The sequence below is a fragment of the Syngnathoides biaculeatus genome, chromosome 14, assembly GCF_019802595.1.
Source record: "Syngnathoides biaculeatus isolate LvHL_M chromosome 14, ASM1980259v1, whole genome shotgun sequence".
Taxonomy (NCBI): domain Eukaryota; kingdom Metazoa; phylum Chordata; class Actinopteri; order Syngnathiformes; family Syngnathidae; genus Syngnathoides; species Syngnathoides biaculeatus.
This window is the reverse complement of record NC_084653.1, coordinates 26,026,607-26,039,529: the sequence shown is the minus strand read 5'-3', so window position 1 is coordinate 26,039,529 and position 12,923 is coordinate 26,026,607. Positions and strand designations below refer to the sequence as shown.

The 12,923-nt window shown below is 45.1% G+C and overlaps 2 protein-coding genes across 4 annotated transcripts; one reads left to right on the top strand and one right to left on the bottom strand.

Moving 5' to 3' along the window:
- Nucleotides 1-2,100: 2,100 nt before the first annotated feature.
- On the bottom strand, nt 2,101-12,311 carry LOC133511711 (TLR adapter interacting with SLC15A4 on the lysosome). Of its 3 annotated transcripts, XM_061840546.1 has the most exons (3): nt 12,179-12,311; nt 12,009-12,096; nt 2,101-4,588 (listed from the first exon to the last, which is right to left on the bottom strand). In XM_061840546.1, exon 3 carries the CDS (start codon nt 4,289-4,291, stop codon nt 3,410-3,412), a length of 882 nt encoding a protein of 293 aa, XP_061696530.1. In that variant the 5' UTR covers nt 4,292-4,588; nt 12,009-12,096; nt 12,179-12,311; the 3' UTR covers nt 2,101-3,409. The 3 variants fall into 3 exon arrangements, 2 of the variants coding, with proteins under 2 accessions (XP_061696530.1, XP_061696531.1); XR_009798018.1 differs by lacking the exons at nt 12,009-12,096; nt 12,179-12,311 and having other exon boundaries at nt 2,101-2,339; nt 2,420-5,059; XM_061840547.1 differs by lacking the exons at nt 12,009-12,096; nt 12,179-12,311 and having other exon boundaries at nt 2,101-4,307; nt 4,386-5,059.
- LOC133512552 (uncharacterized protein C13orf42) lies at nt 7,423-12,483 on the top strand. Its single transcript, XM_061842289.1, has 3 exons — nt 7,423-7,800; nt 9,024-9,168; nt 12,181-12,483. The coding sequence occupies exons 1-3, from the start codon at nt 7,423-7,425 to the stop codon at nt 12,423-12,425; spliced, it is 768 nt and encodes a 255-aa protein (XP_061698273.1). The 3' UTR covers nt 12,426-12,483.
- The last annotated feature ends 440 nt before the right edge of the window (nt 12,484-12,923 follow it).

Genomic DNA, 12,923 nt, shown 5'->3' with positions numbered 1-12,923 from the left:
TCACCGGGCAACCTCGGTCGGGGGCTGACAAGGAACTGTTCCTTCCGCGGCAGCTTTGCGCTCATTGAACGTTCCGGCAAGTCGCACTGGCGGCGTAATCCGGAATAACACGCGCGCGTCTCAAGGCCGCGGTCCCAAATGAAAGGAAAGTACTCAAAGTTTGCGTGCGCCTAATCCCGTAAAGAGTTTTCGACAGTCGACGGGCCTTGAAAGTGTTTTTGATATATCAGCGGCGGCAAGGCGAAAGGTGGGGGGGGGGGGGGATAAAATAGAAATATAAGTAAATAGGATATGACTGTGCCGCTTTTACAAGGCGACGCACTAAAAGCCGCTTTTGAATAAAGGCGGCGGCGGCGTTGAAGCCACAATGGCGAGAGTGGCGAGGACCTTGGGTTTGACATGAAATCACGCAACCTTGTCTGCGCCGGCCCACATGTTAAAAGCTCTTTGTGAACAGCAAAAGTGCTTTCGAGACGCGCTGAAAGGCTTCAACCTCCTCTGCGATTTCGACGCGAGGCACATTAGGCAAGCCTTTTTTTTTTTTTTTTTTTATTCTTTCGCCCTCGGCCTCCTCTTTGTTTTTCCAGCAATTTTTTTCAATTTTTCTGTCAATATTTTGTGTATTTTTGATCGGGTTCCAGTTGTACTGTATTTGCGATGGATCAGAGGTTATACTTGTAATTTGTAGGCAAACCGTTTATCTATAGAGGGTAAAGGTTGAATTTTTGTAAAATTAAAAAAAAAAAAAAAATCATGTTTATAGTCGGGAAAAAGACTATGAATCCATCCATTCATTCGTCTTTTTAAATAGTGCTGATATTCATTAGACAAAGCCTATCCCGGCTGACTTGGGTTGAGGTGTGTGGACTGGATACACCCTGGATTGGTCGCCAGACAATCGCAGGGCCTACTTTCGTAATAAAGAAAATCATACTTTTAAAGGGGCGGCACAGCGTGTCATGTTAAAGCGTTGGCATCACAGTTCTGAGGTCCTGGGTTCAATCCCGGACCCGCCTGTGTGGAATTTGCATGTTCTCCCCGTACATAATTATTAATTGGAGACTCTAAATTGCCCGTAGGAGTGATTGTGAGTGCGGCTGTTTGTCTCCATGTGCCCTGCGATTGGCTGGCAACCAGTTCAGGGTGTGACTCCCCTCCTGCCCTGTGACAGCTGGGATAGGCTCCGGCACTCCCTGCAACCCTCGTGAGGATAAGCGGGAAAGAAAATGGATGGATGGATAAATTGCCCCTAGATGTGATTGTGAGTGTGACTGTCTCCACGTGCCCTGCGATTGGCTGGCGACTAGTTCAGGGTGTACCCCGCTTCCTGCCCGTTAACAACTGGGATAGGCTCCGGCACTCCCCGCAACCCTCGTGAGGATAAGCGGCAAAGAAAACGGATGGATGAATCATTATAAAGCTACGTTTTGTCTGGGATTCTGTTCAAAGTGCATCAAAAAATGTGCAAATATTTGTAAGTGTTGGCTGCTGAATTTTTCCTATCACCGAAACTTGAGTCAAAATGGCTGCCACGCGGTCATGTGATTTCCACTAGCCAGTCAGTAAAAATGGGTCATTATAATCATGGGAAAATAAATAATACAATTAAAGACACAGCTTCTGTAGTAAAATCAATTATAACAAATAAAAACAAGCTTTTTTTTTTTAAACAAATGATCAGGACTACATTAATTTTCTGGGTTTAAAACGATGAATTTCAAAAATAATTTGATGGGCGCTCATCATTATTATGATTATTCTTACATACCACTACTGTCAACACGTACCGCAACGAGAGTACGCATTGTACAGGAAATGATCCTTTTGTACTTGTTGCTCTTGATGATTTCAATGTGCTGTGTACGTCGCATAGTACACGACATATTGTTTAGCTGTCATATTTATATTACTCCTATCATCGTCACTTCTTTTCCATAAGACACTTCAAATATGGATTAACAAAGCATTTGACCTTACATGCTACTGGTACTGCGTGTACTGTATTAATGGAACTCACGCACTTCTCACCTTTCCTTGTTTAATTTAATCTCATTTTTTGTTCTTATTATTACTCTGTATTTTCGCCACTTCGTTTCAACTGCTATTATCTTTAAAATAAATCAATAAAAAGTGAGTTGAGATGATTGCTGTGGTCGTTTCGTAGGACCGTGTGTACCTGGAACGTTTGGGGTGTGGGGGAAGGCAAGAATTAATTTCTCCGCAGCCTTGACACCAAGTTTTGGACCGGGGCCGGCGCTGGGCTCTGTAAACACGGCGCTTCCTCCTGCCGGCGTTCTGTTTGGACAGGCACGCTGGAGGAAGGTCACGGGCGCCTCGAGCTGCGAAAGGAAAGCGCTCTTAGAAAAATCTCAAAACGTCAACGCCGCAGCAGCATTTTGTGCAGTCAGCAGACACTCACGAGGCGGCCTCGATGGTGACGTCACACCCACCAACTCGCGGTCCTCCGTCAAAACGTCGAATGACTTACCGAGACGACACCTTTCAGACCCTTTGAGCTTTGGAATGAAAAATATCACTCCACAGTATGAAAATAAACAAGCGTTATGGCGTCATTAAACAGAATGCAATGATATGAAACATTTTTTGCCACGTTTTTTTGCTTTAATTCAAAAGAGAAATAATGCTGATCCTTCTGCTATGTGCAGCTTGACCACCTGAGGGCAGTATAAGGAAATACAGGACGTGGAAATGGTCACATGTCCTCAGTCGTAGCAGGTGTTCCTTGCAGGGGATAAAGAATATCCATCCATCCATTTTCTTTGCCGCTTATCCTAACAAGGGTCGCGGGGAGTGTTGGAGCCTATCCCGGCTGTCAAGGGGCAGGAGGCGGGGTAAACCCTGAACTGGTCGCCGGCCAATCGCAGGGCACATCGAGACAAACAGCCGTGCTCCCAATCACACCTAGGGGAAATTTAGAGTGTCCAATTCATGTTGCATGTTTTTGGGATGTGGCAGGAAACCGGAGTGCCCGGAGAAAACCCACGCAGGCACGGGGAGAACATGCAAACTCCACACAGGCGGGTCCGGGATTGAACCCGGGACCTCAGAACTGTGAGGCCAACGCTTTATTATCTGACATGTCATTGATAGGTACTTGTTCATTAAAAGGTTATAACACTGCCACACCAATACCATCGTTCGCCTTTCTATGGTATTTTGCATTACTTGTGAGCATCAGCATAAGAGACTTGGAAGCTGTCTTAAATACACGCGTAGTTCTCAATATTTTATGTTTAGTTTGACAGTAAACTTAAATGGGAGTGACATTAAACAACTTGAAGCCCCTCCCCCCATTTTTTTGGAAGGTATTGTCGGCCAAACTGAGGCTTTCTGCGTATCTCGGACAGCACTGCATCTAATAAATATCAGCAAAGAATGAAAGACGGCGTCACTGCTCTTTGTACTGGTTGGTGTGCTCTTTGGACACGTCACTGGAGATTTGCAGAAACGGGGTGCTGATCTCGCTGGACTCCACTTCCCCGGCCACCCTCAGCAGGCACGACAGGACCATGTCCTTGGCCACGCCCACCTCCAGATTCCTGTCCCGGCTCAGTTGGGAGGTGATCTGGTCCAGGCTGGTCAGAACCATCTCGGAGCCCAACAGGGAGCAAGTGGGGCCTGAATTCCTGGCCATGTTTTCCATGACGTACTGCTGGAACAGGTCCAGAAGCTTCTTTTCAAGGTAGTCGTTCAGGAGAGAGTTGGTGAAGGGTCCCTCGCGCCCTTGGAATAAAAAGCTCCGGTCTCGACCGCTTCCCTGTCTCCACTGACTGGAGCCTCCCCTGAGAGGCAGCAGGAGTCCACTCTGTGCGGTTCTTCTCGGAGGGGAGTCCTCCCCAGGCGGCGGGACGTCACAGGACTGCAAGAAGGGACCCTCGGCCTGGGCGTCGGCGTGCACCTGCTCGGGGTTGTCGGCCGACAGTGGCAGAACCTGGTCGCCCCCGATGTGGAGGTCGCTGTAGTTCTGGCAGATGCTCTGACAGAAGGACGGAACCAGGAAGGTGGCGTCGCCCCCCGAGCGGGGAGAGGGGATCTGAATTCCCAGCGAGTCTTCTCTGCCCAGCTGGGTTCTGTACAGATCCAAAGATTCCAGCTGGGAGACTTCCGGAGGACTCCCGCCGGCGACGCCGGCCCCCTGCTCCGAGCGCGTAACGCCGCCCGCAGCGCGGGAAGGAGATCCGACGGCACTCTGCCGCCTCTCTCGGCACGGGAGGGACGACTCTTCTGCTTCTCCGTAGGCCATGCTCAGCAGTTTCCCCTCACAAAGCATCCCCGCGAGGCCACTCCTGAATCAAAGATTTTAGAAAAAGATCAGCCGGTGGCTAAATAAAATCAAAGCCTGATGATAAAGAGAAAATTCTTACCTTCGTAGTACTTTCTGCGAAGCGAATAAACTAACGAGACAAAAAGTCTGCTTGGTTATATGCGGCACCTTGGGAGGAAATAACAAGCGCTCTTCCTCTTTCTTCGTAATGACGGCCGCAGCTGGTTGCGTTCACTCGCGACCAAGAAAATCGCAGCGAAATTGATGGGGAGTCAACTTGAATCAACGCCGGCTTAAAACAAACTTGGGGAGAAAAAAAAAATAAATAATGTAAAAATCATTCAAATTCTGTCAAATTCACTCGTTTCCTAACCCTCACATCAACCAAAAATCAAAGTCTTAGATTTATTGTTTTATCGTGCATGTTTTCAATCATCTTTCCCCGAATCGTTCTCTTTGCGAGCGGCAGTGTGACCCGGAGTGTGACCCGGCGACGCATGCGGGCTGATGCGCCCCTTTGCTGACTCCAACGCGGATACTCCTCAGCACCATCAGAAACCTGCCGATCTCTCGCAGAACAATTCTGCAGCTTTGAATAAATATTTATTTTAGTATTCATCTTCTTGTTGGTATTGCCATCTGTTCGTCCATTCCTTTTGTAATGTTGTAACATTTTGTCTTGAGAAACGAATAAAAAGGGGGACACACCGGTAAGGCTGACTCAGAACGGGCGTTGGAGCTGCAGCTGGTCAGCCAAACCGGTTTTTCCCCGTACGGGCCAAATTGAAGACCTCTTCTGTCCCTTCATTTGCATATTTAGTCCAGCGGAAGGGTGTAAGGGCGTTTAGGGTTTGTTTTCAAAGGAGGTCTGCTCCTTAAAAACAAAAACAGATCAAAGCCCAAGTGGCCAATAAAAAAAATTAAATAATTAAATAGTTTGGACCGTTTTCTAGAAAGACAAAGAAATTCTCAAAAATACTACAAAAAATATTTTAAAAGTACAAACTTTGTTGGGCAGCAACAATAATGTTCACAACAGTGTTTACGTGCAATACAGTTCATGTAAACCTCGTATTAATCAGAAATACCCATTCACTGTCATGCAAACCAATAATTGTAAAAAGTGTCAAAGGTGGCAACCACAACCCTCGTGAGGATGAGCGACTCACAAAACGGATGGATGGATACCGCAAGCTACGCTAAAAAAGAGAAAAAGGCAAATATTTTGTGCATTAAAGCTATCGGATATCAATTTTGGCGCACTCCCCCAGCTAGAATTCTGTATTGCAACAAAAGAACGTCTGTTTGATGACATAATGCAAAATTCATGTTAAATGTGGCACAAAATACATTGCAATATCATTTTAAAAATAATATCTGGAAAAAAGATATTCGAGGAAATTAATAATTTCATCGGCATTGTGTCATCTCCTCTTGGGGTGTCTTGGGTGAAAATATATATATATTTTTTAATAATCCATAAAAAAACTTGTGGATTATATCTTTAATTATAGAATTGTATCATCTAAATTGTATCGTTGTCAATTCTTATATCAATCTATTTTTTTCAAATAGTATTCTTGGCATATTTTATCATTCATTTTTAATGTTCTCATATTTTATGAACATTGTTATGTATGATAAATTGATAAAGTAACATGTAGTTTTGAATTTCAGAATTTACAAATTGTCATAGTAAAATCATTTAAACTTCAAAACATCGAGTTTACACACTTGGAAGCAATTTTAATGACTGCAGCGTCAAAAAATGCCAATCAAAAAAATGTTTTAGTCTCATTACCACATCCATTTAAATGCATTCGGTTGCACTCATGAATGTATTAATTGCATTTTATGGAAAGAAATTCTACATTCATCAACTTAATTGAATGATTAAGGTCCTTAAGTGTGACTACTGTATTCATGAACTGATATTATTTTTAACATTTAAAATAAAGAAAAATCCCCATTCAATCCATCCAACGCTCGCTAACCAGTAATTCCCCGTCATAATCATATTCGTACCTAAATTTGCGTAAAGCAGAAGCGCAACTTTCGTGACGTAACCACGAGTGGCCATTTCCTCCGAGCGTAAAGGTCAAATTTGCATCATCTAAAAGTAAAAACCTAAATGAGTTTGGACGAATTGGGGAATTTACCTTCGCTCTTTTTTTTTTTTTGTCTTCTGTCTTCACCTGCCAAAAGTGGGCTGATCTATGATCTATGATCTATGATCTATGATTTAAGATCTAAAATATCACTGTACTCCATGAGCGTCAATGGGTGGATATTGCTATATCCAAATAGGTTCTACTATAGAAAGCAAACACATGCTATAATCCATCCATTCGTTTTCTTGGCCGCTTATCCTCACGAGGGTCGCGGGGAGTGCTGGAGGCTATCCCAGCTGTCAACGGGCAGGAGGCAAGGTACACCCTGAACTGGTTGTCAGCCAATCGGAGGGCACACTGAGGCAAACAGCCGCAATCATACCTAGGTCCAGTTTCATCCGTCCATTTTCTTAGCTGCTTATCCTCACGAGGGTCGCGGGGAGTGCTGGAGCCTATCCCAGCTATCATCAGCCAGGAGGCAGGGTACACCCTGAACTGGTTTGCCAGCCAATCGCAGGACACATTGAGGCAAACAGCTGCACTCACAATCACACCTAGGGGCAATTTGGAGTCTTCAGTTAATGTTTTTGAGATGTGGGAGGAAACCGGAGAAAACCCACGCAGGCACGGGGAGAACTTGCAAACTCCACACAGGAGGGGCACAGCCTATTTTTCCCTATTTTTGGCCCACAATCCACTGCTGAGTGAGATTTTGACTTTTGAGGAAAGTCGGACATCTTTTGCGGGATGGATTTTTTTAGGTAGGCCGCTTAAAGGAAACTCTGCGAGAGTGACAGTTACGCTATTATGGTTCAGGACACCTGAACCGGACTCGCAGCTCAATAGTGTCGCCTTACAGCAGCCTCCGCGTTGCCAAGCAGCGACCGATCGCACCGACGGTGAGATCGGGTTGAACGAGCGACCGTCCGCGCACCGCAGACGGTCCGAGGTCCGGGTGAGCGCTTCAGTTCGCTTTCTGGGACGGAACTATGGACCTCGAAGGCGAGCGCTTGGACGTTTAGAGACATGTTTAGGAAGATAAACCACGTGTTCCGTCCCAACCACCCCGGGCAAAGAGAGCGGGACGGGTTGGGGCCGGACTACCACAGCGCCTGTACGGTCAGGCTGGTCCGCAGCACCTCCATGCTGCTGGTTGGGGAGGGGACCCGATGTTCCGGGGGCACCTCGTTGAAACGGAGCAAGAGCACCGTGAGCGTGGAGTCCACCTCGTGCGACTACCACAGGCAAGAGGACCGCGTGTGGCTTCACTCCCACGAGCAGAACTGCCTGGAGTACCTGCAAGCGCTGGCGGCTCTGCGGCGGCGCTACACAAAGAACGCGAGCGACCTGAGCAGGGGCGACGCCGAGCCCCCCGTGTCCTCCGAGAAGGATGATAAAAAACCAGTAAGCGACAACTTTTAGGGGAATGCAGAACTAAACTAGCTCCGTCACCCATCAGCCATTTGGAACTAAATACACGACAGTAGCACTAGCTATCGGTCTTAACTTAGCTTCTCCCGATGTACAGCAAATACATACATCGGGATAGGTATATGATTAAGAAAAAAAAAAAAAAAGTATTATACAACTCTGCCTTCTGCTATCTTAATGCTAACACACAATGCAGAATGCCACAGATGGGCTAACGAATAGCATACACACTCGCAGACAAAGGGTGCATGAACACATAATACAGAGTGTATTAAAGAAAAAAAAGTACGCTTAGTAATACTGGTTTAGCACCTCAAAATATCTGACTGGTTATAGATAAAATAAAAAAAAAAACCCTAACACACCTACAAGTTACAAAGCACAGTTGGCAACTATGCACCAAAAGGTTCTCTATAGTAGTCTAAAACTCTTAACCTTGACTTTGGGACATGTAAGGAGATTGGAACTTTTTAACATAGCTGTTATACAGACAATAAAAAAAAAAAAAACAAATCGGTCTACGATTTCAAGCCTATTTTATCCTCCCTACCTCCAACATGGCGGCGAAACAAATGCCAGTCACGTGATTGAAATACCGTCATTTCCGGCCTATTTTTTCACACCAATCAACCCTGCGGATTATGCGGTGATGCAACTAATTTGTGCATTTTTTTCCATCAGATGCAAGGGGGCGGAAAAGGTAAGGGTGAGACCAGTGGAATATATGTGCCGAGGAAGTAACTTTTACCGGTTCGGCCCAGTTAGTGCTCCGGTTAGCGTGTTACTGCCGTGTCTCAGTGATTTTCACTGGTAGGTTGTTTTTTTTTTTTAACCGGCCCTGTTAGCGTGGCGCTAGCCTTAGTGTTAGCGCGGCGGCGCTAGCGTTAAACTCTACCTTGTGTTCAACTTGCGTCTTTTACACAGCCAAATGGTATTTCCTTTACAAATGTACTGGGCGAGGCTTATAACCTGGTGCGCTCTTTAGTTTGGGAATTATGGTACATCTTTTTAAGAGTCCTCGCGTTTTGGGAATGCTGCAGGAATCTCAGACAGGCAAAGCGAGAACATGCAAAAACTGCACAAAAAGGCAGAAGGCGGGTTTCGAACACTGAACCTCTATATCGTGGCAGAACGATATAATAATAAGCGTGTAATACGTGTAATGATAAGCAGCATCGCGTACTGCCCGTTGACAGGTACCGAGAGCGAACCCCTCGGCGCTGCCGGTGCCCAATTTGGAGGACGCGCTCCATTTCCTGGACGAAGTGATTGCGAGCTGCGACGGCGAACCTCAGCGCAAAGCCGACATGGATGACGGAAACGCTGACGTGGACTTTATAGGTGATTTCTTCCCCCTGTGACCACTTTCGAGTGGCGTTGATGCCGTATTTCCCTCGCTACGACGCAGTTCACTTAACGCGGCCTCGCTATTACATGGATTTTATTTATTTATTTTGCCTGTGGGATTTTTTTTTTTACGGTGTAGTAGCCGTATGTGCGCATTGTGTTCCGTATTGTGATTCGCTCAGGGAAAAGCCGCATTGTGTCCTGCGTCCCGATTGGCTAAGGGACCGTAGACCATTGTCAATCAATCTCCTCCGCGCCATGTGTCCTGTACACTACTCAATTAAATTTGCCATTTTTGTTCGATGCATACTGTAGATGAAAAAACAATGTTGGAAAACGTTGGCCTCACAGTTCTGAGGACCCGGGTTTGATCCCGGCCCCGCCTGTGTGGAGTTTGCATGTTCTCCCCGTGCCTGTGTGGGTTTTCTCCGGGTACTCTGGTTTCCTCCCATATCCCAAAAACATGCAACATTAAATAAACACTCCAAATTGCCCCGAGGTGTGATTGTGAGTGCAGCTGTTTGTCTCCATGTGCCCTGCGATTGGCTGCCGACCAGTTCGGGGTGGGCCCCGCCTACTGGCCGTCGACAGCTGGGATAGGCTCCGGCGCTCCCCAAGGCCCTTGTGAGGATAAGCGGCGAAGAAAATGGATGGGTGTAAATGGAAAAAAATGAAAATGTAAAAAAAAATCTACTTCTGCTGCACGGATTTCACTTAACAGGGATATTTGTTGTAACGTAACCATCACCCCCTTCCCCAAACTGTATATGAATTATGTCATTTTTGGCATGTGACAACATCCTTTTTTTATTCATTTTTATATAGCTTTAGTGGTTAAAAATGGAACATAGGACACGTTTTCCAACGATGAGTACTATTTTGACACAAAACGAATTTTAAAAATAACTGTCAACCCTAAATAAAAATATCTAGCAAATGCAGGAATGTTGCTCTATAAAACACCGACTGCCGTTACTTACTGACCTATTAATTACCGACGTGCAAAAGTATAAAAGTCTCGTTGCAATATCAAATATAATCATGCCTTCAATGCAATGTAAGGTCTACATTTTTCCTACAATTTACAGTTATTACCATATTGTACTGCAGTTTTGATGCAGTGTGGAACTGCACAGCATCATACAGACAAAAGTACTTCCTGTTCCCTCCCTGTTGTCTGCTAAAATCACAATAGCTTTAGCCTCATTTATGTTAGTTAGTTAGTTGTTACCGTAATTTCCGGCCTATAAACTGCGACTTTTTTCCACGCGCTTTCAACCCAGCGGCTTTACGCGGTGATGCGGCTAATTTGTGCATTTTTTCCTCACGTCCGCAAAGGGGACTCAAGCTGAAAAGGTAAAAGTGAGACCGGTGGAATGTATGTGCCGAGGAGGTGACTTTTACCGCTATGATTTATTTTTTTTAACCAGCCCTGTTATTGCTGTGTTAGCGTTAGTGCCGCGCTAGCGTGTTGCTACTGTGTTACTGCCGTGTCTCAGTGATTTTTACTATGTTTTTTTTTTTTTTTCTAACCGGCCCTGTTAGCGCCGCACTGGCATTAGTGCTGCGCTAGCGTTAGTGCCGCGCTATCCGTTGCCGCTGTGTTACTGCCGCGTCTCAGTAATTTAGGTAGTTTTTTATTAAGCGGCCGTGTTAGTCCTGTGCTACCGTGTTGCTACTGTGTAGCTGTCGCGGCTGTTTTTTTTTTTTTTGTTTTGTTTTATTTTAACCAGCCTGTTCGTGCTAACGTGTTGTTGCTTTGTTCAGCTAAGCTAACGTCTTAAAACTCTGCAAACTCTTTCCGTGTACCATCTTTCTTTGAAAATATGTCGTGTTTCAATGTGGGCACTTGCGGCTTTTACACAGGTGCGGCTTATGTATGTACCAAATGTTATTTCCTTTACAAATGTACTAGGTGAGGCTTATAATCAGGTGCGCTCTTTAGGCCGGAAATTACGGCAGCTAGTTAGTCAGTTCGCCATTGGCCAATCCACATTATAATGTTGAAAGATTGTAAAGGTGGCGTTTATATAGTCCAGTATCTGTCCAGGTGTACCTCATGGTGTGACCAGTAAGCGTGTACAGGTTGAATGTATTTTTCCAGGGTACGTAATGCTGAATTACCGGCGTCATAAAATATCTGAGTAAGCGGTTGACTGAAATGACTTTGTCTTCGATGGAGACTGTTGTAAATTATGCCATTTTAATCAAGGGTCGATGGTGCAAATTGAATTATGCGCGTCCTGTAGCGCGAGGTTTTCATCTAAAGTGGCTGCTTAGCGCGCCGTATCGTCTCACCGCGGGTGTTTAATCAAATGTGACCTTGACATTTCCAGTGCTCCGCCGTCGGCGTGGGAGAAATTACACCTTTCAAAACAGCAGGCTTGCCGGTGATGTCAACCGTGTAGAGAGGATAAAACGCTGTATATCATTTCCTGGAATAACAAAAGAAGGGTGAAGTACGACTTCAAATAAAAACTTGTGCAAAGTTTCACAGGATGCCTGAAAGCCAAACTGCGAACGTGAACGTTCAGCGAGGGAGGGAAATAATGCAAGTGTTGCATTTATTGTATTAAAGATACTGTGTTCAGGAACAGATTTACATTTTTATGAAAAATGGGCCTTTTGTAATAGCCTATTGAGTCTGGCTCGTGAAAAATAGGAGCAAAAAACAGTGTTGCATATATATTTTTCCTCGGTTGACTGCATAATTACTTCGACCGTAAGGCGGACATGCCAAGCATTAATCTACAATATCACACAAATAACTTTTTTTTTTTTTATAATAATGCGGCAGTTGTACATACTTTTCTTTCATTGTACTTTTCTCATACCTGTTTGCCGATGGAGAAATCGTACAGCGTCTTATCGTGAGGTCTTCTTATTGATTCAGGTTCTGGTTACAAAATATGCTCCCTTGACCTATAAATTCATAAAGCGTTATGACATAATGCACATGATGAATGAATAACTGTTGCATTTGCCCTACTCCGTCTGCCCTCACAGTAGCGTCCAGCTCAGCGGAGCACGACCTCCACTCCAACTGGGTCCTGCGGGTCCCCCGGGTGCCTGGCGACCCGGGCGTGCGGCAGGAGGAGGTTCTGGGCCGTGCCAAAGACAAAGTCCTCAATAAGAAGAACACGAGCGGGTCCACCAGCAGCAGGTCACGCCTGCAGAGGAACCCCATCCATCTACCCAAAGTGGTGGCGAGTGCGCTGCAGACGCTGCGCTTCAAGTACAAAAAGTCCTGAAGACGATTCAGAATCAGAGTCAGAATCGGAATCGGCTGATTGATGGTGCAGGGATGAGAATGACCAATTTGGAAAAACACTGAAAATGTCTGCCTTGGGCACAATTATTATTATTATTATTTTTTTTAATAAAACACACTGCTAAATGGTGACCTCTGCTTACTTCTAACAGTGTAAACACGGGGCAATAATAACATTTTGAAAACTTCAAATATGAGTCCAAACAACCAAAATAACTTTGCCAAACTTCAGACGTAAAAATGTCGACGGTGTGAAATTTATATCTAATAGGCTACTGCAATTACAAGTTATAGTTCTGAAATAAGTACACATTTGTATATATATATGAGAGAGAAATCATGAAATATAAAAGTGAGCAATAAAACGCGTGATCTACGGGGCCAGTGCTACAGATAGGCCTAATCATATTAACAGCTGCCGATTATATAATATTTGAGAAATTCACGTCCAACTTACCTTTGTGTTTCCTGGTTCGGA

What these genes read in the sequence shown, in the direction of transcription:
- LOC133511711 (XM_061840546.1), bottom strand. Translation starts at nt 4,291, where the DNA reads ATGCTTTGTGAGGGGAAACTGCTGAGCATGGCCTACGGAGAAGCAGAA.
- LOC133512552 (XM_061842289.1), top strand. Translation starts at nt 7,423, where the DNA reads ATGTTTAGGAAGATAAACCACGTGTTCCGTCCCAACCACCCCGGGCAA. An exon ending in AGAAGGATGATAAAAAACCA is followed by an intron (nt 7,801 to 9,023) that starts GTAAGCGACAAC and finishes GCCCGTTGACAG; the next exon opens with GTACCGAGAGCGAACCCCTC. An exon ending in CGCTGACGTGGACTTTATAG is followed by an intron (nt 9,169 to 12,180) that starts GTGATTTCTTCC and finishes CTGCCCTCACAG; the next exon opens with TAGCGTCCAGCTCAGCGGAG.